Source organism: Zea mays, chromosome 2 (genome assembly GCF_902167145.1).
Source record: "Zea mays cultivar B73 chromosome 2, Zm-B73-REFERENCE-NAM-5.0, whole genome shotgun sequence".
In the NCBI taxonomy this organism is placed as follows: domain Eukaryota; kingdom Viridiplantae; phylum Streptophyta; class Magnoliopsida; order Poales; family Poaceae; genus Zea; species Zea mays.
The window spans coordinates 205291501-205316839 of record NC_050097.1 but is presented as its reverse complement, the minus strand read 5'-3'; the positions used below and the strand labels follow the sequence as shown (position 1 = coordinate 205316839).

General features: G+C 53.6%; 1 protein-coding gene across 1 annotated transcript; it reads left to right on the top strand.

Annotated features, from left to right (window-relative positions):
- The first annotated feature begins 15731 nt into the window (after positions 1-15731).
- On the top strand, positions 15732-18844 carry LOC100384673 (uncharacterized). The gene is made up of 2 exons (NM_001177156.1): positions 15732-16112; positions 18019-18844. Exon 2 carries the CDS (start codon positions 18366-18368, stop codon positions 18693-18695), a length of 330 nt encoding a protein of 109 aa, NP_001170627.1. The 5' UTR covers positions 15732-16112; positions 18019-18365; the 3' UTR covers positions 18696-18844.
- Positions 18845-25339: the final 6495 nt, after the last annotated feature.

The window sequence follows — 25339 nt, the reverse complement described above, 5'->3', positions numbered from 1 at the left end:
GAGTCTTCAACAAATCCACTGGATTAGTTGAGGTTTCTTGTGACATTGTGTTTGATGAAACTAATGGCTCTCAAGTAGAGCAAGTTGATCTTGATGAATTTGTCGGGGACCATAATTAGGGGTACCCCCAAGTCTCCTAATTCTCAGCTGGTAACCCCCATCAGCATAAAGCTGCAAAGGCCTGATGGGTGCGATTAAGTCAGGGATCGGTCCATTCGAGGGACCCGATCACGCCTCGCCCGAGCCTAGCCTCGGACAAGGGCAGCCGACCCCGGAGGATCTCCGTCTCGCCCGAGGCCCCCCTCCAGCGACGAACATACTTACGGCTCGCCCGAGGCCCTGTCTTCGCCAAGAAGCAACCCTGGCCAAATCGCCGCGCCAACCGACCAGATCGCAGGGGCATTTAATGCAAAGGTGGCCTGACACCTTTATCCTGACACGCGTCCTCCAGTCGACAGAGCCGAAGTGACCGCAGTCACTTCGTCGCTCCACTGACCGGCCTGACAGAAGGACAGCGCCGCCTGCGCCGCTTCGACTGCTGTGCCGCTCGACAGAGTGAGGCTGACAGGCAGTCAGGCCCGACCTCAGGCATCATAGGAAGCTCCGCTCCGCCCGACTCAGGGCTCGGACTTGGGCTCAGCCCCGGAAGACGGCGAACTCCGCTCTGCCCGACCCAGGGCTCGGACTCGGGCTCGGCCCCGAAAGACGACGAACTCCGCTCCGCCCGACCTAGGGCTCGGACTCGGGCTCAGCCCCGGAAGACGGCGAACTCCGCTCCGCCCGACCCAGGGCTCGGACTCGGGCTCAGCCCCGGAAGACGGCGAACTCCGCTCCGCCCGACCCAGGGCCCGGACTCGGGCTCAGCCCCGGAAGACGGCGAACTTCGCTCCGCCCGACCCAGGGCTCGGACTTGGGCTCAGCCCTAGAAGACGACGAACTCTGCTTCGCCCGACCCCAGGGCTCGGACTCAGCCCTGGCCTCAGCCGACGGTCTCCGCCTCGCCCGACCTAGGGGCTCGGACTCGACCACGGCCACGGAAGACAGACTCGACCTTGACCTCGGAGGAGCCTCCACATCGCCCAACCTAGGGCGCAGACCGACCACGTTGACAGGAGGCGCCATCATTACCCTACCCCGAGCTGACTCAGGCTACGGGGAACAAGACCGGTGTCCCATCTGGCTCGCTCCGCCAGATAGGCAATGATGGCGCCCCACACGCTCTGTGACGACGGTGGCTCTCGGCCCCCTTACGGAAGCAAGAGGACGTCAGCAAGGACTCGATAGCCCCGACAGTTGTCCTTCCGCCAGGCTCCAGCGCTCCTCCGATGGCCACGACACCACACGAACCGGGTGCCAAAACCTCTCCAGCTGCCACGACGGCATGTACTTAGGGCGCTAGCACTCCTTCGCTAGACACATAGCACTCTGCTACACCCCCCATTGTACACCTGGATCCTCTCCTTACGCCTATAAAAGGAAGGACCAGGGCCCTCTTACAAAAGGTTGGCCGCGCAGGAAAGAGGACGGGACAGGCGCTCGCGTGAGGCCGCTCGCTCCCCCTCCCGCGTGGACACTTGTAACCCCCTACTGCAATCGCACCCGACCTGGGCGCGGGACGAACACGAAGGCCGCGGGATTTCCACCTCACTCACGCCCGTCTCCGGCCGCCTTTCTTCCCCCCTTCGCGCTCGGCCTCGCGCCGACCCATCTGGGCTGGGGCACGCGACGACATTTCACTCGTCAGCCCAGGGACCCCCCGGCCTCGAAACGCCGACAGTTGGCGTGCCAGGTAGGGGCCTGCTGCGTGTTGACGAACAACTTCCCGTCAATCTCCAGATGGGCAGTCTCCAGCAACCTTTCCAGCCCGGGACGGTGCTCCGTTTTGGGAGTCTGGAGTTCATGTCCCTCGACGGCAGCTACGACATGATACTCCTTCCCCCGCCGTGCGACAGCGACAATGGCGGCCGACAGCCCGCCCGCCGGCGGCGGAATCGACGACGTCTTCCCCGCGTGGGGGAAGAACAGCATTCAAGCTCACCCCGCCCTCTCCCCCGCCGACGGAGGAGGAGGCGGGGCAACCAAGGCCAAGTAGGAGGCGGCCTCTCGTCGGCTGTCGAGCAAGTCGATGGCGCCGGCGCCCCAACAGGGGGCGCGTCGGGCATCGGCCTCGCGTCTGAGACGAAGACGAGCGCCGTCTCCCCGCGACACGCCAATTCCGAGCAAACGGACGACGCCAGCACGCTCGCGAAAGGCTTGCTGGGCGTCACCCTCGTACCAGGGACGACGGTGTAGTCAGTCCCTGACGTGACTTCGTCACCGCCCGTCGACCAAGAGGTACCCACCGGTTCCCATCTCACGCCCATTGGATTCAGCCTCGACCCGCCAAGCGACTTCGCTTTGGCGGACGCTCTCGTAGAGGCGAGTCCAAACCCTCTGGGGTTTCGTATGCGGTCACCCTGGGACCGGCTGACGGACGTCTCGACCTACGGGCCCTCGGGGTCCGAGGAAGATGACGAGCCCGACTTCTGTTGGGATTTCTCTAGACTTGGCAACCCCAGTGTCATGTGGGACTTCATGACCGCATGCGACTACTGCCTTTCCGACTGTTCCGACGGTAGCCGCAGCCTCGGCGACGAGGACTGCGGCCCAAGTCGTGAATGTTTCCACGTCGATCTAGGGGGTCCCTCCGAAGGCAACCATCTCGGTATGCCGGAGAACGGTGATCTCCCTAGGCCTGTGCCACGCGTTGACATCCTATAGGAGCTAGTTGTGGTCCCTGTTCTGGCGGGGGGTCATGACCCACAGCTCGAGCAAATCCGCGGGGTGCAGGCCAGGCTCGACGAGGGAGCAGGAGCACTTGAGCAGGAATGGGCGGGCCAACCTCCGTCCGGAGAAGTGCGCCGTCTACCCCAGGGTATCCAGCACCGCATCACCGACGATGTGAGGATGAGGCCGCCACCCTCTTCCAGTGGGGTCGGCAAGAACCTGGCTGCAGCAGCAATGCTTCTCCGCGCGATGCCAGAGCCATCAACCACCGAGGGGCGGCGAATCCAGGGAGAGCTCAAGAATCTCCTGGAGGGCGTCGCGGTCCGACGGGCCGAGAGCTCCGCCTCCCGGAGGCAGGGGTACCCCTCGGAACACCGTGCCGCGACTTCCCGATTCATGCGGGAAGCCTCGGTCCACACCGGGCGCACGCACAACACAGCGCCTGCGGCCCCGGGTCGCCTCGGCAACAAGCACCATCACCGCGACCGTCGGGCCCACCTCGACGAGAGGGTGCGCCGAGGCTACCACCCCAGGCGTGGAGGACGCTACGACAGCGGGGAGGATCGGAGTCCCTCGCCCGAACCACCCGGTCCGCAGGCCTTCAGCCGTGCCATACGACGGGCGCCGTTCCCGACCCGGTTCCGACCCCCGACTACTATCACAAAGTACTCGGGGGAGACGAGACCGGAACTGTGGCTCGCGGACTACCGGCTGGCCTGCCAACTGGGTGGAACGGACGATGACAACCTCATTATCCGCAACCTCCCCCTGTTCCTCTCCGACACCGCTCGCGCCTGGTTGGAGCACCTGCCTCCGGGGCAGATCTCCAACTGGGACGACCTGGTCCAAGCCTTCACCGGCAATTTCCAGGGCACGTACGTGCGCCCCGGAAATTCCTGGGACCTCCGAAGCTGCCGACAGCAGCCGGGAGAGTCTCTCCGGGACTACATCCGGCGATTCTCGAAGCAGCGCACCGAGCTGCCCAACATCACCGATTCAGATGTCATCGGCGCATTCCTCGCCGGCACCACCTGCCGTGACCTGGTGAGCAAGCTGGGTCGCAAGACCCCCACCAGGGCGAGCGAGCTGATGGACATCGCCACCAAGTTTGCCTCTGGCCAGGAGGCGGTTATGCTATCTTCCGGAAGGACAAGCAGCCCCAGGGCCGCCCACCGAAAGATGCCCCCGAGGCGTCAACTCAGCGCGGCGCCAAGAAGAAGGGCAAGAAGAAGTCGCGAGCGAAACGCGACGCCGCCGACGCGGACCTTGTCGCCGCCGCCGAGTACAAGAACCCTCGGAAACCCCCTGGAGGTGCCAACCTCTTCGACAAGTTGCTCAAGGAGCCGTGCCCCTATCATCAGGGGCCTATCAAGCATACCCTTGAGGAGTGCGCTATGCTTCGGCGCCACTCAGGGCCGGGCCACCCGCGGAGGGTGGCAGGGCTCGCGACGACGACAAGAAGGAATATCACTAGGCAGGAGAATTCCCCGAGGTCCGCGACTGCTTCATGATATACGGTGGGCAAGCGGCGAACGCCTCGGCTCGGCACCGCAAGCAAGAGCGTCGGGAGGTCTGTTCGGTGAAGGTGGCGGCGCCAGTCTACCTAGACTGGTTCGACAAGCCCATCACCTTCGACCAAGCCGACCACCCCGATCACGTGTCGAGCCCGGGGAAATACCCGCTCGTTGTCGACCCCGTCATCGGCGACGTCAGGCTCACCAAGGTCCTCATGGACGGAGGCAGCAGCCTCAACATCATCTACGCCGAGACCCTCGGGCTCCTGCGTGTCGATCTGTCCTCGGTCCAGGCAGGCGCTGCGCCTTTCCACGGGATCATCCCCAGGAAGCGCGTCCAGCCCCTCGGACAACTCGACCTTCCCGTCTGCTTCGGAACGCCCTCCAACTTCCGAAGGGAGACCCTTACGTTCGAGGTGGTCGGGTTCCGAGGAACCTACCACGCGGGACTGGGGAGGCCATGCTACGCGAAGTTCATGGCCATCCCCAACTACACCTACCTCAAGCTCAAGATGTCGGGCCCCAACGGGGTCATCACCGTCGGCCCCACGTACAAACACGCATTCGAATGCGACGTGGAGTGCGTGGAGTACGCCGAGGCCCTCGCCGAGTCCGAGGCCCTCATCGCCGACCTGGAAAGCCTCTCTAAGGAGGTGCCAGACGTGAAGCGTCACGCCGGCAACTTCGAGCCAGTGGAGACGGTTAAGTCTGTACCCCTCGACCCCAGCAGCGACGCCTCCAAGCAGATCCGGATCGGCTCCAAGCTCGATCCTAAATAGGAAGCAGTGCTCGTCGACTTTCTCCGTGCAAACACCGACGTTTTCGCGTGGAGTCCCTCGGACATGCCCGGCATACCGAGGGATGTCGCCGAGCACTCGCTGGATATCTGAGCCGGAGCCCGACCCGTCAAGCAGGCTCTACGCCGATTCGACGAAGAAAAGCGCAGAGCCATAGGCGAGGAGATCCACAAGCTAATGGCGGCAGGGTTCATCAAAGAGGTATTCCATCCCGAATGGCTTGCCAACCCTGTGCTTGTGAGAAAGAAAGGAGGGAAATGGCGGATGTGTGTAGACTACACTGGTCTAAACAAAGCATGTCTGAAGGTTCCCTACCCTCTGCCTCGCATCGATCAAATCGTGGATTCCACTGCTGGGTGCGAAACCCTGTCTTTCCTCGATGCCTATTCAGGGTATCACCAAATCAGGATGAATGAGTCCGACCAGCTCGCGACTTCTTTCATCACACCCTTCGGCATGTACTGCTATGTCACCATGCCGTTCGGCTTGAGGAATGTGGGCGCGACGTACCAGCGGTGCATGAACCATGTGTTCGGCGAACACATTGGCCGAACGGTCAAGGCCTACGTCGATGACATCGTAGTCAAGACGAGGAAGGCCTCCGACCTCCTTTCCGACCTTGAAGTGACATTTCGATGTCTCAAGGCGAAAGGCGTGAAGCTCAATCCCGAAAAGTGTGTCTTCGGGGTGCCTCGAGGCATGCTCTTGGGGTTCATCGTCTCCGAGCGAGGCATCGAAGCCAACCCGGAGAAGATCGCAGCCATCACCAGCATGGGGCCCATCAAGGACTTGAAAGGCGTACAAAGAGTCATGGGATGTCTTGCGGCTCTGAGCCGCTTCATCTCGCGCCTCGGTGAAAGAGGCCTGCCTCTGTACCGCCTCTTAAGGAAGGCCGAGTGCTTCACTTGGACCCCTGAGGCCGAGGAAGCCCTCGGGAACCTGAAGGCGCTCCTCACGAACGCGCCCATCTTGGTGCCCCCCGCTGCCGGAGAAGCCCTCTTGATCTACATCGTCGCGACCACTCAGGTGGTTAGCGCCGCGATTGTGGTCGAGAGACGAGAAGAGGGGCATGCATTGCCCGTTCAGAGGCCAGTCTACTTCATCAGCGAGGTACTGTCCGAAACCAAGATCCGCTACCCACAAGTTCAGAAGCTGCTGTACGCGATGATCCTGACGCGGCGGAAGTTGTGACACTACTTCGAGTCTTATCCGGTAACTGTGGTGTCATCCTTCCCCTGGGGGAGATCATCCAGTGCCGAGAGGCCTCGGGTAGGATTGCAAAGTGGGCGGTGGAAATTATGGGCGAAACAATCTCATTCGCCCCTCGGAAGGCCATCAAGTCCTAGGTCTTGGCGGACTTCGTGGCTGAATGGGTCGACACCCAGCTCCCAACAGATCCGATCCAGCCGGAACTATGGACCATGTTCTTCGACGGGTCACTGATGAAGACAGGAGCGAGCGCAGGCCTGCTCTTCATCTCGCCCCTCGGAAAGCATCTACGCTACGTGCTACGCCTCCACTTCCCGGCGTCCAACAATGTGGCTGAGTACGAGGCCCTGGTCAACGGGTTGCGCATCGCCGTCGAGTTAGGGGTCCGACGCCTCGACGCTCGCGGTGACTCGTAGCTCGTCATCGACCAAGTCATGAAGAACTCCCACTGCCGCGACCCGAAGATGGAGGCCTATTGCGATGAGGTTCGGTGCCTGGAAGACAAGTTCTACGGGCTTGAGCTCAACCACATCGCCTGACGCTACAACGAGACTGCGGACGAGCTGGCTAAAATAGCCTCGGGGCGAACAACGGTTCCCCCGGACGTCTTCTCTCGTGACCTGCATCAACCCTCCGTCAAGATCGACGACACGCCCGAGCCCGAGGCACCCTCGGCCCAGCCCGAGGCACCCTCGGCTCGGCCCGAGGCACCCTCGGTTCAGCCCGAGGTACCCTCGACCCCCGAGGGCGAGACACTGCGCGTCAAGGAGGAGCGAAGTGGGGTCACGCCTAATCAAAACTGGCAGACCTCGTACCTGGAATATCTCCACCGAGGAGAGCTACCCCTCGACCGAGCCGAGGCTCGGCGGTTGGCGCGACGCGCCAAGTCGTTCGTCTTGCTGGGAGATGAGAAGGAGCTCTACCACCGCAGCCCCTCGGGCATCCTCCAGCGATGCATTTCCATCGCCGAAGGTCAGGAACTCCTACGAGAGATACACTCGGGGGCTTGCGGCCACCACGCAGCACCTCGAGCCCTTGTCGGAAACGCCTTCCGGCAAGGTTTCTACTGGCCGACGGCGGTGGCCGACGCCACTAGAATCGTCCGCACCTGCGAAGGGTGTCAGTTCTACGCAAGGCAGACCCGCCTGCCTGCTCAGGCCCTGCATACCATACCCATCACCTGGCCTTTTGCTGTGTGGGGTCTGGACCTTGTCGGCCCCTTGCAGAAGGCACCCGGGGGCTACACGCACCTGTTGGTCGCCATCGACAAATTCTCCAAGTGGATCGAGGTCCGACCCCTAAACAGCATCAGGTCCGAGCAGGCGGTGGCGTTCTTCACCAACATCATCCATCGCTTCGGGGTCCCGAACTCCATCATCACCGACAACGGCACCCAGTTCACCGGCAGAAAGTTACTGGACTTCTGCGAGGATCACCACATCCGGGTGGACTGGGCCGCCGTGGCTCACCCCATGACGAATGGGCAAGTAGAGCGTGCCAACGACATGATTCTACAAGGACTCAAGCCTCGGATCTACAACGACCTCAACAAGTTCGGCAAGCGATGGATGAAGGAACTCCCCTCGGTGGTCTGGAGCCTGAGGACAACGCCGAGCCGAGCCACGGGCTTCACGCCGTTCTTTCTAGTCTATGGGGCCGAGGCCATCCTGCCCACAGACTTAGAATACGGTTCCCCGAGGACGAGGGCCTACGCCGATCAAAGCAACCTAGAAAGTCGAGAAGACTCGCTGGACCAGCTGGAAGAGGCTCGGGACAAGGCCTTACTACACTCGGCGCGGTACCAGCAGTCCCTGCGACGCTACCACGCCCGAGGGGTCCGGTCCCGAGACCTCCAGGTGGGCGACCTGGTGCTTCGGCTACGACAGGACGCCCGAGGGCAGCACAAGCTCACGCCTCCCTGGGAAGGGCCGTTCGTCATCGCCAAAGTTCTGAAGCCCAGAACGTACAAGCTGGCCAACAGTCAAGGCGAGGTCTACAGCAACACTTGGAACACCCAACAGCTACGTCGCTTCTACCCTTAAGATGTTTTCAACTTGTTCATATACCTCGCTTCCATGCAAAGTTTAGTCATCAAGGAAGGGTTAGCCTTGCCTCGGCAAAGCCCGACCCTCCCTCGGGGGCTAAAAGGGGGGAACCCCCTCTGCGTCGAAATTTTCCTTGAAAAAAGATCCTTTCTGCCAGAATGTCTTTCGTGCTTTTCGACTACTTCGAAAGTGGATCCTAAAAATGACGGAGTACACGTAAGCAGCCAAGGCTGACCGAGCCGAGGGACTCCTACGCCTTTGGGATACGGATACCTCACTCATCACCTTTTGCAATAAGTAACTCACGTTCGGATAAGTGATTCCGCGGACCGAACAAGTCTTCACGTTCGAAAGCTCCTCTGCTGAAGCGATTCTTCGAGCCTTCTCGACTGCGTCGGTGACAGAACCCTATGGATGGGTAAGAGTGCGCGTAAGCGGCAAGGCTGACCGAGCCGAGGGATTCCTACGCCTCCGGGATACGGATACCTCACTCATCACCTTTCGTGAGAAGCAACTCTCGCTCGCACAGACAATTCTGTTACCGACGAAAAAGTCCAGATACTCGAAACAAGAGGAAAAGAAACGCAACTTTACAACACGGTGAGGGTGTGTTTGGGCCTCGGCGGCCGCAGAAAACACACGCTACAAGATAATCCGATCCTGCAGGCTCGGATCTTGACGGTTGAAGGGAGCAGCAGCACCCTCGGCGTCAACTACACCTTCGGCGAGGTCCGACCTAGCCTCCGACGGCGACACGGTCCGAGGATCTCCACTCTGAAGGACGACTTCATCATCACGCCCGGGCCATCGCCGCCCGGGTCTCCTCCAAGAGTCCGGCTCGAGCAGGCGGCTCGGCTGGACACCCCGAGGCCTCGGCCAGCTGTCCCCCGAAAATAGACATGGCAATGGGTACCCGCTACCCGAAACCCGGTGGGTTTTTGCTCTATTAGGGTATGGGTTTGGGTCAATTTCTCTATCCATGGGTTTGTTAATGGGTTCAAATAAAAACCCAACGGGTACGTGGGCATGGGTTTGTTCTTCCACTACCCATATCCGTAAACTCATGGGTTTTTAAAACCCGCCTTAAAATCAACATTCCTTATAAATATGTCTCATAATATTATTAATTGAATATGTTCTATTGAAATAAACTTCACGTAACAAATTTTAGGCTAAAATTAGTTATCACTTGTTCCTTTTATGCTAGCTTATTAATGTATTGATTGTTATTTACATGATGAGTTATTTTTTATATTCATGTTAGTGGGTATGGGAAACCCGTTGGGTATCCGAAACCCGCATGGGTATGGGTTTGGGCAAAATTTTATACCCGTCATGGGTATGGGTTTTTTAGTGGGCGTATTTTTTCTTCGCGGGTATGGGTTTGGACAAGTAATACCTAGCGGATTTTTACCCATTGCCATCTCTACCCGAAAACGTCAGCCTGGCCCGAGGCCTCGGCAGATCAACTCCGGCGTCGGTCCCGCTAACGGACGACCCGGACAGGCTCCGGCCGACCAAGTCTTCTTTTCGAGCCAACTCTACCTCTGTCCGTGCTGACACCGCTACCCCTGGCTTCGGCTCATCGAAGAGCGGCCGAGGGGTTCCTTTAACTAAGCAAGAGAAGCCTTGGGCAGCAAGGCCGACCGAGCCGAGGGACTCCTACGCCTCTGGGATACGGATACCTCACTCGTCACCTTTGCACGGGGCGACTCACGCTCGGTGAAGCGGTTCAGACAACCAACAGGCGAGTCTTAGTGCTCGAAAATGAGGAAAAAACACGGCTCCGCGCAAAAAATACATACATGTTCAGGCCTCGACAGCCACAATGAACAAAAACACCGGCATTCAAAGTGCCATTACAAACGGAACTCCGGTTCCGTCCCCGCGGGTATGAACAACCTCCACACCGGGGAGCCTGCGGGGCGACGAGTTCCGGGCGGCTCGCCAGCGACCTCTGCAGCAGCAGCCATGGTCCCAGGACGGACGTGGCCACCATAAGGCTCTCGTTCGCATTCCCGCCCAAGGGACGCGAACCAGCCATCAAAGCCAAAGAGCGGGCCGCTCCAAGGCGCATCGGCAGGTCCTCGCTCCCGTCCTCGCCATGAAAGCGAGGAAGAGGGCAGAATGTTGCATCCTAGCTGGGCAGCAACAGTTCGCCTTCCCCGGCATGGCTGGAGGACGCCTCCTCCGCAGAGCTGGAGGATGGTTTCCACCACCAGAAGCTGGAAGAGGAGGTGGCCAGCCGACCCGTGCGGGAGGTAGAGCCCCGGCTCGCCTCGCTCTCCGCCCCAGCAAGGATGATGAACATCCTTGAAGCTGAGGGCGGGACCGAGATCACAGCCCGGCTTGCTTCTCCCCATCCAGGGGCTGGAGTCACCGTCTTGGGTGATCACCGGCGGAGGGGTGCAGCCGGGCTGCGTGATGAAAATCCTTGAAGCCGAATAATGGCTGAAAGGTACCGACTCCCACGGAGTTGCGTTCCTCCAACGACAAGGCGAAAGGACTGCGGGCATCCCCCATCCGGGGGCTTGGAAGGTGGAAAGACACGATGCATAAGGGAGCGCGAAGACATGGTCGCCTTTCAAGGGGGTCACCCTCCTTTTAAAGGCGACTCTCCCTACTTGCGTCCCCAGCCGTCGAGGGCTGAGTCTTCTCCAACACGCTCCAAGGTCCTCCCCCTACGGCGCGGGGGCTGGGTCCCACACGTCATGCAAGCCGGCTCAGGGCAGAAGAAGCCAAACCGCCGCGCGCGATGCATGCAACCGCCCAGTGGTTACAAGCAGTTCTCCACTTTTGCCTAGACCAGCGGGCGAAAGGGCGGGCAGCCATGCAGGCGGCATGCAACCGCGCCAAGTGGGCGCACCTCTCCGACTTCCAACGCGCCCAACATGGAAGCCCGCGCCACGCGTCGTGCAACCGGCGCGCCGGTCGCTACGTGCAAGCAACTGCACCGCCACTCGCACCACTGCTACGCCTCCTCGACTGTGGAACTAGTACCACGACTCGAGGCAACCCTGCGTACGACCCAGCAGTGCCAGCCAGGCGCGACGGTCAATGCGGCCAAAAACGGGCCGACAGTGATGGCGGTGGCAGGCGGGCGGGAGCGGCGGTCACGTTGTCAGCCAAGCTTACGTCCCATCCTGGGGCAGTGAGAGAGCCCTCTCTCACGGTATGAAGACGACGCGCCCGTGTTCCGTTCCTCGAACGGCTCGCGCACGCGCAACGGCCGCCCCGCGAACCACTCGCCCCGTCGCATTAACTCCGCGGCGGGACATGCAGCGTCTCTGGCAGTGAAGCGAGCGACGCTTCGCCTTCGCCATAATGACCGCGTCGAAAAAGGTACGCCGTGTCATTCGATTTCGTGTCCTTTTCCTTTTCCTCTTTCTCTCTCTTACAACAGGGACCGGGAAAGGGGGATACCCCGAAAAGGACCCTTCTCCGTGAAGGAAACAGGCTCCAAGCCTCCCTACTGATCAGAGGTTCGAAGGCTGGCCCCTCGGAGGGGTTCAACAGCCGCCTCAGAGCACGTGGGCTCCACACCCACTACTGGTCAGAGGTTCGAAGGCCGGCCCCTCGGAAGGGTTCAACGGCTGCCTCAGGCCACTCGAGCTACGCGCCCACTACTGATCAGGGGTTCGTAGGCTGGCCCTCGAAGGGTTCACAGCCGCCTCAGACACAGAGCGAGGGATGACCATGGGTACGTTCGATACATAACCAAGGCTCGGGCTACGCTCCCGAGGTACCCTAGGACATTTCCGAGACCAGCGGGAACGATCTTGTAACGGAATCCCATCAGAGGGAGGCATCGAGCCCTCGGACCCCGTCGACAGGGGACCGGGTCCGGCAGATCACCCGTAGGTACTTTTGGGCGCGCCTCTGGGCCTCTAGCCGACCCCTAACAAATGGGGCACGGACATCCGCTCGGATTACCCGCCAGCAGCTCACCGGAGACACCATGTTCGGCGCCCACCGAGGGCAACATGGCGCTTTCCCCCCTCCTCCTTGCGGAAAGGCGACGCAGGGGCGTATGTAAAAAAGTCGAGTCTGTCCCTGATCGTCCTCTCGCCCTGTGCAGAGGCTCGGGGGCTGCTCTCGCAAACCCGGCTCCGGCCAAACTGTTGACAGCGTCAACATACCAGCCCGAGAACTTGGAACCCGACCGTGCACCCGGGCTACGGCCAGCTCGCATGAGGGAACGACCAGACCAGCCGAAGCACTACGCGAGGCATTAAGACCTCGGAGGAGTCAAACCACTCCTCCGAGGCCTCAGGGGCTACACCCGGCGGGTGCGCTCGCGCGCACCCACCGGAACAAAACGCAACCGAGAAAGGCTGGTCCCCTTGCAAAAAAGTGCGACGAAAGCCTCCAAGCGAGTGCTAACACTCCCTTCGAGGCTCGGGGGCTACTGTCGGGGACCATAATTAGGGGTACCCCCAAGTCTCCTAATTCTCAGCTGGTAACACCCATCAGCATAAAGCTGCAAAGGCCTGATGGGTGCGATTAAGTCAGGGATCGGTCCATTCGAGGGACCTGATCACGCCTCGCCCGAGCCTAGCCTCGGACAAGGGCAGCCGACCCCGGAGGATCTCCGTCTCGCCCGAGGCCCCCCTCCAGCGACGAACATACTTACGGCTCGCCCGAGGCCCTGTCTTCGCCAAGAAGCAACCCTGGCCAAATCGCCGCGCCAACCGACCAGATCGCAGGGGCATTTAATGCAAAGGTGGCCGAACACCTTTATCCCGACACGCGTCCTCCAGTCGACAGAGCCGAAGTGACCGCAGTCACTTCGCCGCTCCACTGACTGGCCTGACAAGGACAGCGCTGCCTGCGCCGCTCCGACTGCTGTGCCGCTCGACAGAGTGAGGCTGACAGGCAGTCAGGTCCGACCTCAGGCACCATAGGAAGCTCCGCTCCGCCCGACCCAGGGCTCGGACTCGGGCTCAGCCCCGGAAGACAGCGAACTCCGCTCCGCCCGACCTAGGGCTCGGACTCGGGCTCGGCCCCGGAAGACGACGAACTCCGCTCCGCCCGACCCAGGGCTCGGACTCGGGCTTAGCCCTGGAAGACGGCGAACTCCGCTCCGCCCGACCTAGGGCTCGGACTCGGGCTCAACCCCGGAAGACGGCGAACTCCGCTCCGCCCGACCCAGGGCCCGGACTCGGGCTCAACCCCGGAAGACGGTGAACTCCGCTCCGCCCGACCCAGGGCTCGGACTTGGGCTCAGCCCCAGAAGACGACGAACTCCGCTTCGCCCGACCCCAGGGCTCGGACTCAGCCCTGGCCTCAGGCGACGGTCTCCGCCTCGCCCGACCCAGGGGCTCGGACTCGACCACGACCACGGAAGACAGACTCGACCTCGACCTCGGAGGAGCCTCCACATCGCCCAACCTAGGGCGCAGACCGACCACGTCGACAGGAGGCGCCATCATTACCCTACCCCGAGCTGACTCAGGCTACGGGGAACAAGACCGGTGTCCCATCTGGCTCGCTCCGCCAGATAGGCAATGATGGCGCCCCACACGCTCTGTGACGACGGCGGCTCTCGGCCCCCTTACGGAAGCAAGAGGACGTCAGCAAGGACTCGACAGCCCCGACAGCTGTCCTTCCGCCAGGCTCCAGCGCTCCTCCGACGGCCACGACACCACACGAACCGGGTGCCAAAACCTCTCCAGCTGCCACGACGGCATGTACTTAGGGCGCTAGCACTCCTCCGCTAGACACGTAGCACTCTGCTACACCCCCCATTGTACACCTGGATCCTCTCCTTACGCCTATAAAAGGAAGGACCAGGGCCCTCTTACAGAAGGTTGGCCGCGCGGGGAAGAGGACGGGACAGGCGCTCGCGTGAGGCCGCTTGCTCCCCCTCCCACGTGGACGCTTGTAACCCCCTACTGCAAGCGCACCCGACCTGGGCGCGGGACGAACACGAAGGCCGCAGGATTTCCACCTCTCTCACGCCCGTCTCCGGCCGCCTTTCTTCCCCCCTTCGCGCTCGGCCTCGCGCCGACCCATCTGGGCTGGGGCACGCGGCGACATTTCACTCGTCGGCCCAGGGACCCCCCGGTCTCGAAACACCGACAGAATTAGATGATGAATAGGCTCCATGCATCGCGCTAAGGAACATGTCCATTGGGGATGTATGCCCTAAGGAATCCGAAGAGCCACTACAACACTTATGGCCTTTTATGACGAATAGTCAATGACAATAGAGTAATTCGTCATTAGATCATCTTGTTTATGACGATTTTTAGAATATGATTCAGTGTAATGATGAAATTTTAACCTCTGTCATTAAAATTATCGATAACATACTCTAGCATTATTTTTGTGACAATTTTCTGTGATAGTATAGGAATAGTCATAACTTTTGCAACATAATAATTATGATGATATTGCATGATAATGTGCATATGTCACAAACATATGGTGTATTTTTTATATACCATTATCTATGTTAGCATGTAAGGTCCACTATTAAGGGTAAGTCCCATTGCCACGTAGGCTTTCATGTTTGGCATGTTGTCACACATGGCAATATGGTTACCATAATAGATTTTTTTTTTCAAAATAAATAAATAAAATATTTGATAAAATAAAATAAAAACTATAATATAAATGGCTTGAAACTATGACCTATGGGTTGGTAAAAACCTCTTCCTCCACTAAGCTTTTGACATATTTGTAGCTAAAGAGATACCTTATTTATCATATACCGTTTGTTGTCGAGATATATTTTCTCTCTCTATTGTCCTGTTTGGTTCCTACGAATTGAGAGAAATTGGAAAATAATCTAATAATACAATGAGAAGTACTTTCTAGTGTTGGTTTCAATTCTTGGAATCTAATTAGGCATTAATATTAAAAGAAATATGGCTTCTTCATCCATCTATATAGGCTATTTAGTTTTGACGTATGGGTAACAGTTAAGATACTATACAAAAATCGTCAATGTTATGTAAGTCTTAGGTTGAAAGGATGATAATGAGGCCCTGACTATACGAAACAATAGGTGACCTTGGTGAATAATAGTTGATACATATATAGTACATACTTTTTTTAGTACAATATTATTTATGTCATTTTACAGTCTTGCGGATGCTAGAGATACGAACTCTTTTTCTTATCTTTACGTGAACGCAGCAGCAGGAGGGTTGAATAGCTTTTTTATTGGCTTTGCATGAGCGCCTCGGACGAAGTGAACAGTAGACGCGCGTCCTCATTAATTGTGGACATGTGAACAGTCTCCACATGAACTTTGTTCGTCGATGGACGCTGCGACCCCGTTGGTCGTCCGAACGTGATCGTGTGGCTAGGAATAAGACGACGACGTGGATACAAAGCTGGGATACAAAGACGTTAATTCCCCAATCCCCATTCACATCCAAATCCAAACGACTGACACGATCACGACCACGACCAACCCTAGTGTGACGGCTCTTTTGACTCCGGCGTTCCTGTGGCGGCGGGCCTCCTCCGGCAAGTCGGCGCCACCTGCGCTCCGAGCTCAAAGCCTCCAACCTGCAACCACGATCTCCTGCTCCTTCGGCGAGCCCACGGCAAATACCAACGCTTGCTGCCCTACTCCTCCTGCTCCAAAGCCCTCAGCAGATCCTGTATAACTCTCAAGGTTGGCAAGCTCGCAGCAACAGCCTCTCAGGCCCTGCCTCCCTATCCTGTTAGCTGTCGTGGCACTGCTCTAGGGCCAGCTGGCCATGGAGCATCTTGCCATCTTAAGGCTGACACTGCTCCAAGCCTGCAATCGAAGACTAATCGTCCAGGTGCGTTGGTTTTCCTTCATGCACTGGTTGTTGTGTCTCTTGTTGTTATCTGCTCATGTGTAGTAACCTTGAAGATGCACTTTAGGTATGGTTCTATTTGTATTAGATATGTGCCTTGGGTGTTGTCAACGAGTTTGAGTTGCTTTAATTTGTTTGTGGACTTGTGAAAGGATCGTTCTTGTGTTTCTTTGTTGTTCTTGTTGCTTGGTTGGCTTTCTTCTTTCTCTCATTCTTATTCTCAAAGCCTTGTAAACAAAGCAAGAGACACCAATCGTGTGGTGGTCCTTGCAGGGTCTAAGTGACCCGAGAAATCAAGGAAGAAAGCTCACTCAGTCTAGGTGACTGTTTGAGAGAGGGAAAGAGTTGAAAGAGACCCGTTCTTTGTGACCACCTCAACGGGGACTAGGTTCTTTAGAACCGAAGCTCGGTAAAACAAATCATCATGTTCATCTGCATTATCTCTTGGTTGATTTGTTTTCCCCTCTCTCCCGGACTTAATATTCGTTCTAACGCTAACCCCGGCTTGTAGTGTGTGCTTAAGTTTATAATTTTCAGATTCCGCCTATCCACCCCCCTCTAGGAGACTTTCAACTATTTCTCTTGCTAGGAGTTGCTCAAAGAATGCGGATGACGTATGGGAGCAAACTCAAATCAATACTAGCAAGGAAACGTTAGAGAGAGGAAAGAGGTCAAACAAATCAAGCGAGAATCAAAGCGAGTAGACACGGTGATTTATTTTACCGAGGTTCGGTTCCAAACAACCTAGTCCCCGCGATCTCTCACCCCTTTCACCGGTTAAAGCACGGCAAGCTCACTGGATCCCTTTGATGCATAAATTACCTATACTTTTTCAACCACAACCCTCAGCCTATTATTTTATGCATGATATGATTTTGCTACTAAGAGACAAGTTATTATGGCCACCCAGCCTTAGAACTTTGCCGCAATCAATCTTTATACTCCTGGACATATTTGTTACAAATGATTTGAGAAAAGGTGTGAGTTTTAAAAGAAAATGTTTTTCAAGATGGGTATGATGAAGGGTTGTCACCCTTATCACATTTGAGCGGGATGATCAGGGACTCCCTGGTTTAGGGGAGGGCCTAAGGTGATGGCTCAGCCAGGTTAGGTGTGAGCACGAAGGATTGTCCCTCTCGCCTAAGGATCGGTTTGTCATCACTCTTTACCTATACTCTTATCAAGTGCAACCACTCGAGAATGTATGGGCAGTCGCTTGATCTGAACTTGCACGGTCCGAACCCCAGGATTATGACGGCTGGGGAGCACTCCGATAAAGAAGGGGAATGTTTTGTCCGGTTTGGACATGGTGGTGGCCTTGTTCCTTCCGGTATAATCGCTAAGGTAAGGACGTGCAAGGAAGGAGAGAGTTTCGGCATTCGAATCTCACGATGGTGAGATTGAAGAAACCGGACTAGTGGGTGAAGTGTACACCTCTGCGCAGAGTTTGAAAACCTATTTGAATAGTCCACGTCCACGGATATGGATGAGTCATGGCATGGATTTGACGATTAGTGTTTTGTTTTCCAAAAATGCTTTTGAAAAGTGGTTTAAAAGGTCCGGCGGTTGAGCCGTGAGCTATGGTGGACGGGAAATCCAGTAGCTGTTTTTGAAAATGAAAACCAGTGGGAATATGTTGAGATATCTGGATGGTTTAGTCCATGGGATTTTGCTCTATATTGAAAAACTTTCTGCTCCTTTGGGAGAGGATGCACTTTAAAAAATATGATTTTTTTTACAAAAGAACTCTGCATCAAATATTGCTCTTTCTGTAAAATATCCTGAGCTCCACATACTCCATGCATTATATCTGATTTCCCCATTCCGTGGGTGAAGGTGGGCTACTGAGTACGTAAGTACTCACCCTTGCTTATTTGTTGTTTTTCAGACAAGGAGATCGCTGATCGGGTAAGAGTTACGCTTGTTCCCAACCTTGCCTGTGGTTGTTGGGCCGCTAATTTGCTTCGCTGCGTATATCGGGCTGCTTCAGCCCCACTCTGATGATATGTCCCGAGTTGTGGACCAACTCTTAAAGTTGATCGTCACCTTTACAGGTTTGTCTCGTTTAAGCAGATCTAGAATCATCTGATGTATAAATGTGTTTACTAGCCTCCTGGGACTAGTAATTGTATCACATTTGAGTCCTAGAGGATTGGGGCGCTTCAGTTCACTAGTTATCTCAGTTATAAGAATCTCACATAAAGCTTTCACTAGTCAATAAATAGCTTAATAAAGATGTACAAGTTATTAAAAAGAGCAAACAAGTTTATAACAAGTTTTTTCTTCCCCTTTTCTATTTCTTCTTTTTATTTTCCCTCTATTGTTTATGTTTTCTCTCTACCGTATCATGTCATGTCCCACTCTCGCCTCCACGTGTGTATGCTCGCAGCATCCACAACATGCATGTTGTCTCGCAAGATCCATCATCTCCATCCTGCCATCCCATCGAGAGCGTCAACTACAGTTCGTAAATTCTGTGAGGGCCGCTCCCATCACTGCATGCCTTCGCATCGATTCTCTAACGAAATAACTTTGGTTTTGTTTGGTAGAGCTTCAACTCGTTGAAAAAATAGTTTATCAGAGCTGGTGAAAAGCTTTCAACTTATTATTTGTTTTCAGTTCATCTAAGAAGCAGTTGGCTTAAGAGCATGTACAATCCTATTTACTATGTTGTCGTTTTTATGAATAGTCGTATAGAGATGTGTTCTTCGCGGAAATCCGCTCTTAACTGTATTTATGATCCAAAGACTAAAGATTGTGACTTGTAGTTTATTAGTTGTCTCTTTATTTGGAAAATCGATCCAAAGTCTCTAGACCTTAATAAGTTGTTGCAAAAGATTACTGTTGAGTACAACTTTTGCTTAAATCTATGAAAGAGGAGTGGAACAAACCGTGCTAAAAGGCCTTTAACTTCTAGTTATTGAAACAAGTGAAAAGGTTATAATAGCATTCTTCTCCCCTTTTATATTCCTTTTCCCCTTTTCCTTTCTTATTTACGTTTGAGTGAATTACAGTGCAGGTGTCTAAATTTATTCGGTCGTGTCATCCTGAGAACATCTAAATGGTGAATAGGTGATTCTGCAAAATACTACTAAAACACAAACTTGGTCTAAAAATAAGAGTTAGTGCAAAACTAAATCAAGTTTAAATAGAGAAGAAGGAAGAAAGTCATCTTCGCTTGATTGCACTTTCAAGATATAAAATAGATTAAGAGTAATATTACAAGTGGATGTGATAGATTTAGGAAGAGGGATAAAAATAACAAGCAAATAAGCACGCACGACACAATGATTTTCTCTCATTGTTCGATCAAGCCAAAAATGGTTGCCTACTTCACGTTGTGGTGTCCCGACAAACAAGAGCTGCACTCAACCCATCTCAACTGATCCAAAAATCAAACTCAAGTGACACAGTCTTTATTATATCAATATGGTTCCCCTCGCAAGGAAACTACACACGTTGGAGTCTTTTTGCAGCTGTACATTGATTAATGGAGTTTGCAACTCAACAACAGCACAAGAGAGGGGAGAGCACACACAAGAGCAAAACACATCAACACAATGTAGGAGATAAGATCACAAGAGCGCGAATACACAAAGTCAACAAAAACAACTTAGAAACGTTGCTCGGATCTCACTAGAATCATTAGAAAGCGTTGTGGCAGAGTGTTGAAGTGATGTGGTTCTATCATAGTGCTTGGGTTCTGAAGAGGTGCGCCACGAGGGTCCTTTTATATCCCAAAAGGCCCTACAGTTGTTGCCCCTTCCTTCCAAAAAGATGCTGAAATCCAACAATCTATGGAGGCACCAGACCGGTCTGGGTCCACGTGCCCTGAGTCTAGGATATGATTGGTCGAATTCCTTAATTGACGGGCTTCAAATTGATCCATTGCACCTTCAGACCGGGTGCCACGCCAGCTAGTCGTTGGCTAGCGCGCCCGCCCGTGAAGTAGCCGTTGGAGGACGGTCTAGTGCACCATCAAACCAGTAATGTAGATGGCCCAGTGAATTTTATAATAAAATTCCCAAGACCACGAAGTTCGACCGTACTGACGGTCTGGTGCACACGGACCCGGTCCAGTGCGTTAGGCCATCCAACGGCTAAGTCCAAGGCCTCTACGGACCTATCTCCTATAACTTTTTTGGTTGTCCTTGTAAACTTCCCTACGACTTAAACAAACATAATTACCCTATAATCCAATCGACTAAGTGTAGGAAACTCACTTCTTTCACAAATCTTCAATAGAGTTTCTGAATTGGCTCAAACCAAGTCCAAAAGACACTTTTTGCTACAAAAAGAGTTAGAGACCAAATGTAAGTGCTAGGAGTATTGTAATAAACATATTGAAAGGGAAATAGGGTCAAACCTTTTCCTAAATGATTTTGGTGGTTGAATTGCCCAACACAAATAATTAGACTAACTAGTTTGCTCTAGATTATATGTTCCACAGGTGCCAAAGGTTCAGCACAAACCAATAAAAAGATTAAAGTTAGGGTTCAAGAGAAAGGAGCAAAAGAAACCAAAGTAAACCCTGGTCTGGCGCACCGAATTGTCCGGTGTGCCACCGGACAATGTCCGGTGCACCAGGGTGGATCAACTTCAAACTCTTCACCTTCGGGTTTCTGAGTCCGCGCTTCGCTATAATTCACCGGACTGTCCGGTGGGTCACCGGACTGTCCGGTGTGCCAGCGGAGCAACGGCTCGCCAGCGCAACGGTCGACTGACATCTGCACAGTGCGCGGACAGTTCACGCAGAGTCAAAGCAGCGCCAGAAGGCGCACCAAACAGTGAACAGTGACTGTCCAGTGCGGCACCGGACTATCTGGTGGCCCAGGCTGTCAGAGTTCCAACGGTCGAAACCGTCCGAACCCTAACGGTTGGGTGATGTGGCTGGCGCACCGGACTGTCCGGTGCGCCCATCGACAGCAGCCCTCCCCAACGGCTGTTTTGGTGGTTGGGGCTATAAATACCCCCCAACCACCTCTATTCAAGGCATCCAAGTTTTCAGTATAGTGCATTCAATACAACAGCTCTAGACTTCACTCCAAGACACAAAAAAGAGATCAAATCCTCTCCCAAGTCCAAAATCACTCCAAACACTTAGTGACTAGTGAGAGAGAGATTTTCGTGTTCATTTGAGTTCTTGTCGCTTGGATCGCTTTTCTTCTTCCCCATTCTTGTTCCCAAGACACTTGTAATCAAAGCAAGAGACACCAATTGTGTGGTGGTCCTTGCGGGGTCTAAGTGACCCATTTGATTGAGGAGAAAAGCTCACTCGGTCTAGGTGACCGTTTGAGAGAGGGAAAGGGTTGAAAGAGACCCGGTCTTTGTGACCACCTCAATGGGGAGTAGGTTTGCAAGAACCGAACCTCGTAAAACAAATCGCTGTGTCATCCGCTCTATTTCTTTGGTTGATTTGTTTTCACCCTCTCTTTCGGACTCGACTTTATTTCTAACGCTAACCCCAACTTGTAGTTGTGCTTAAAGTTTATAAATTTCAGATTTGCCTATTCACCCCCCTCTAGGCGACTTTCAATTGGTATCAAATCCCGGTACTTCATTAGAGTCTAACCACTCGAAGTGATGTCGGGAGATCACGCCAAGAGGGAGATCGTGACCGGCGGCGACAAGTCCGCAAGCTCGGGAAGAACCCATTCGAGGGAGTCCGGCCACAAGCACAAGGAGGAATCCTCTTCCTCCATCAAGTCACAACGGAGAGGTGACAAGAAGAAGAAAATGAAGAAAGTGGTCTACTACAAGACCGACTCTTCATCACCATCCACCTCCGGCTTCGAATCAGCGTCCGTCACTTCTAAGAGCCATGAGCGCAAGAAGTATAGTAAGATGCCCCTCCGCTATCCTCGCATTTCCAAACGCACTCCATTACTTTCCGTTCCCCTATGCAAACCACCATTTTTTGATGGTGAGGATTATTGTATGTGGAGTGATAAAATGATGCATCACCTAACCTCACTCCACAAAAGCATATGGGATATTGTTGAGTATGGAGCGCAGGTACCGAAGGTAGGGGACAAGAACTACGATTCGGACGAGACCGACCAAATTCGACACTTTAACTCCCAAGCCACAACTATACTCCTCGCCTCCATGTGTCGAGAGGAGTGTAATAAGGTGCAAGGGTTAAAGACGGCCAAAGAAATTTGGGACGTCCTCAAGACGGCACACGAAGGGGACGAGGTGACCAAGATCACCAAACGGGAGATGATCGAGGGGGAGCTCGGTCGATTCATCCTCAACCAAGGAGAGGAGCCACAAGCCATGTACAACCGGCTCAAGACCTTGGTCAACCAAGTGTGCAACCTCGGGAGCACAAAATGGGATGACCATGAAATGATCAAGGTTATTCTTAGATCACTCGTATTTTGTAATCCTACTCAAGTTCAATTAATTTGTGGTGATCCTAGATATAAGCTAATGTCTCCCGAGGAGGTGATAGGAAAGTTTGTGAGCTTTGAGTTGATGATCAAAGGCTCCAAACAAATCATTGAGCAAGGCAGCTCCTCCACACCCGAGGTGCAACCCGTCGCATTCAAAGCAACGGAGGAGAAGAAAGAAGAGTCTACGTCAAGTAGGCTCCCCATCGACGCCTCCAAGCTCGACAACGAGGAGATGGCGCTCATCATCAAGAGCTTTCACCAAATCCTCAAGCAAAGGGAGGGGAGAGACTATAAACCCCGTTCCAAGAAGATGTGCTACAAATATGGTAAGCCCGGTCACTTTATAGCAAAATGTCCTATTTCTAGTGACAGGGGCGACGACAAGAAGGGAAGGAGGAAGGAAAATAAGAAGTATTACAAGAAGAAGGGCGGCGATGCCCACGTGTGTCTGGAATGGGATTCCGATGAAAGTACCACTGACTCCTCCTCCGAAGAGGACGCCGCCAACATCACCGTCACCAAAGGCCTCCTCTTCCCCAACGTCGGCCACAAGTGCCTCATGACAAAGGACGGCAAGAAAAAGAAGGTACAAGCTAGAACCACCCCAAGTATACTACATCTAGTGATGAGGGTAGTTCTAGTGATGATGAAGATAATTTGCTTGCCCTTTTTGCCAACCTTAACATGCAACAAAAAGAAAAATTAAATGAATTGATAGGAGCTATACATGAGAAGGATGAACTCTTGGATAGCCAAGAGGAATTCCTTATTAAGGAAAGCAAAAGGCATGTTAAAGTTAAAAATGCTTATGCTCAGAAAGTAGAGAAAAATGAGAATTTATCTAAGGAGTTTAGCATTTGCCATGACACTATCTCTAACCTTAGAACTGAGAATGCCAAATTACTTGCTAAGGTTGAAAAGAGAAATGTTTGTGATGATTCATTTGCCAATCTTAAAAATTATAATGCTAGTTTAATTGCTAAGATTGACAAATTGAATGAACCAATTTCTAGCCTTAAGATTGAGAATGATAAATTAATTGCTAAGGCTAAGGATTTAAATGTTTGCAATGTTTCTATTTCCAATCTTAGAGATGAAAATGCAATGTTACATGCTAAGATTGATGAATTAAATGCTTGCAAACCCTCTACATCTAGTGTTGATAATGTTACTATTTGTACTAGATGTAGAGACATTAATGTTGATGCTATCCATGATCACATTGCTATGATTAAACAACAAAATGGTCATATAGCTAAACTAAATGCTAAAATTACCGAGCACGAACTAGAAAATGAAAAATTTAAATTTGCTCGTAGCATGCTTTTTAATGGGAGACGTCCTGGCATTAAGGATGGCATTGGCATCCAACATGGAGACAATATCAAGCTTAATGCTCCTAAAAGATTGTCTAATTTTGTATAGGTCAAGGCTCCCATGGCTCAGAATAACGAGGGTTACATTTTATATCCTGACGGTTATCCTGAGCACAAGATTAGGAGAATTCATGCTAAGAAGACTCACTCTGTTTCCCATCATGCTTTTATGTATAAGTGAAAGGGAAATAGGCTTACACCTTTTCCTAAATGATTTTGGTGGTTGAATTGCCCAACACAAATAATTGGACTAACTAGTTTGCTCTAGATTATAAGTTCTACAGGTGCCAAAGGTTCAACACAAACTAATAAAAAGTCCAAGAAAGGGTTCAAATAAAAAGAGCAAAAGACAACCGAAGGCTGCCCTGGTCTGGCGCACCGGACTGTCCGGTGTGCCACCAGACAGTGTCTGGTGCACCACCGGACAGTGTCCGGTGCACCAGGGAGATCAACTCCGAACTTGCCACCTTCGGGTTTCAGGGATTGCCTCTCCGCTATAATTTACCGGACTTTCCGATGTAGCACCGGACTGTCCGGTGTGCCAGCGGAGTAACGACTAACAGCGCCAACGGTCGTCTGCAAAAGGTGAACATTGAGCTACAGTGCGCGAACTGCGCGCGCAGAAGTCAGAGCAGGCGTAGATGGCGCACCGGACAGTGAACAGGACCTGTCCGGTGCACCACCAGACTGTCCGGTGGCCTCACATGTCAGAGCTCCAACAGTCGAACCCTAACGGTTGGGTGACGTGGCTGGCACACCGGACAGTGTCCGGTGCGCCCTTCGACAGCAGCCTTCCCCAACGACCACTTTGGTGGTTGGGGCTATAAATACCCCCAACCACCAACACTTCAAGGCATCCAAGTTTTCAGCCAACACATTCAATACAGGAGCTAGTGCATTCAATTCAAGACACAATTAGAGTGAATCAAAATCTCTCCAAGTCCCAATTCCACTCAAAGCAATAGTGACTAGAAGAGAGAGTCTTTCCGTGTTCTTTTGAGCTCTTGCACTTGAATCGCTTTTCTTCTTCCTCTATTCTTGCTTCCAAGTTCTTTGTAATCAAAGCAAGAGACACCAATTGTGTGGTGATCCTTGTGGGGACTAAGTGTCCCAATTGATTGAGAAGAGAAGCTCACTCGGTCTAAGTGACCGTTTGAGAGAGGGAAAGGGTTGAAAGAGACCCGGTCTTTGTGACCACCTCAACGGGGAGTAGGTTTGCAAGAACCGAACCTCGGTAAAATAAATCACCGTGTCATCCGCCTTATTTGCTTGTGATTTGTTTTCGCCCTCTCTTTCGGACTCGATTATATTTCTAACGCTAACCCCGGCTTGTAGTTGTGCTTAAACTTTATAAATTTCAGATTTGCCTATTCACCCCCCTCTAGGCGACTTTCAATAAGAATGAGGCTTCTAGCTCTAGGCATTCTACCCATGT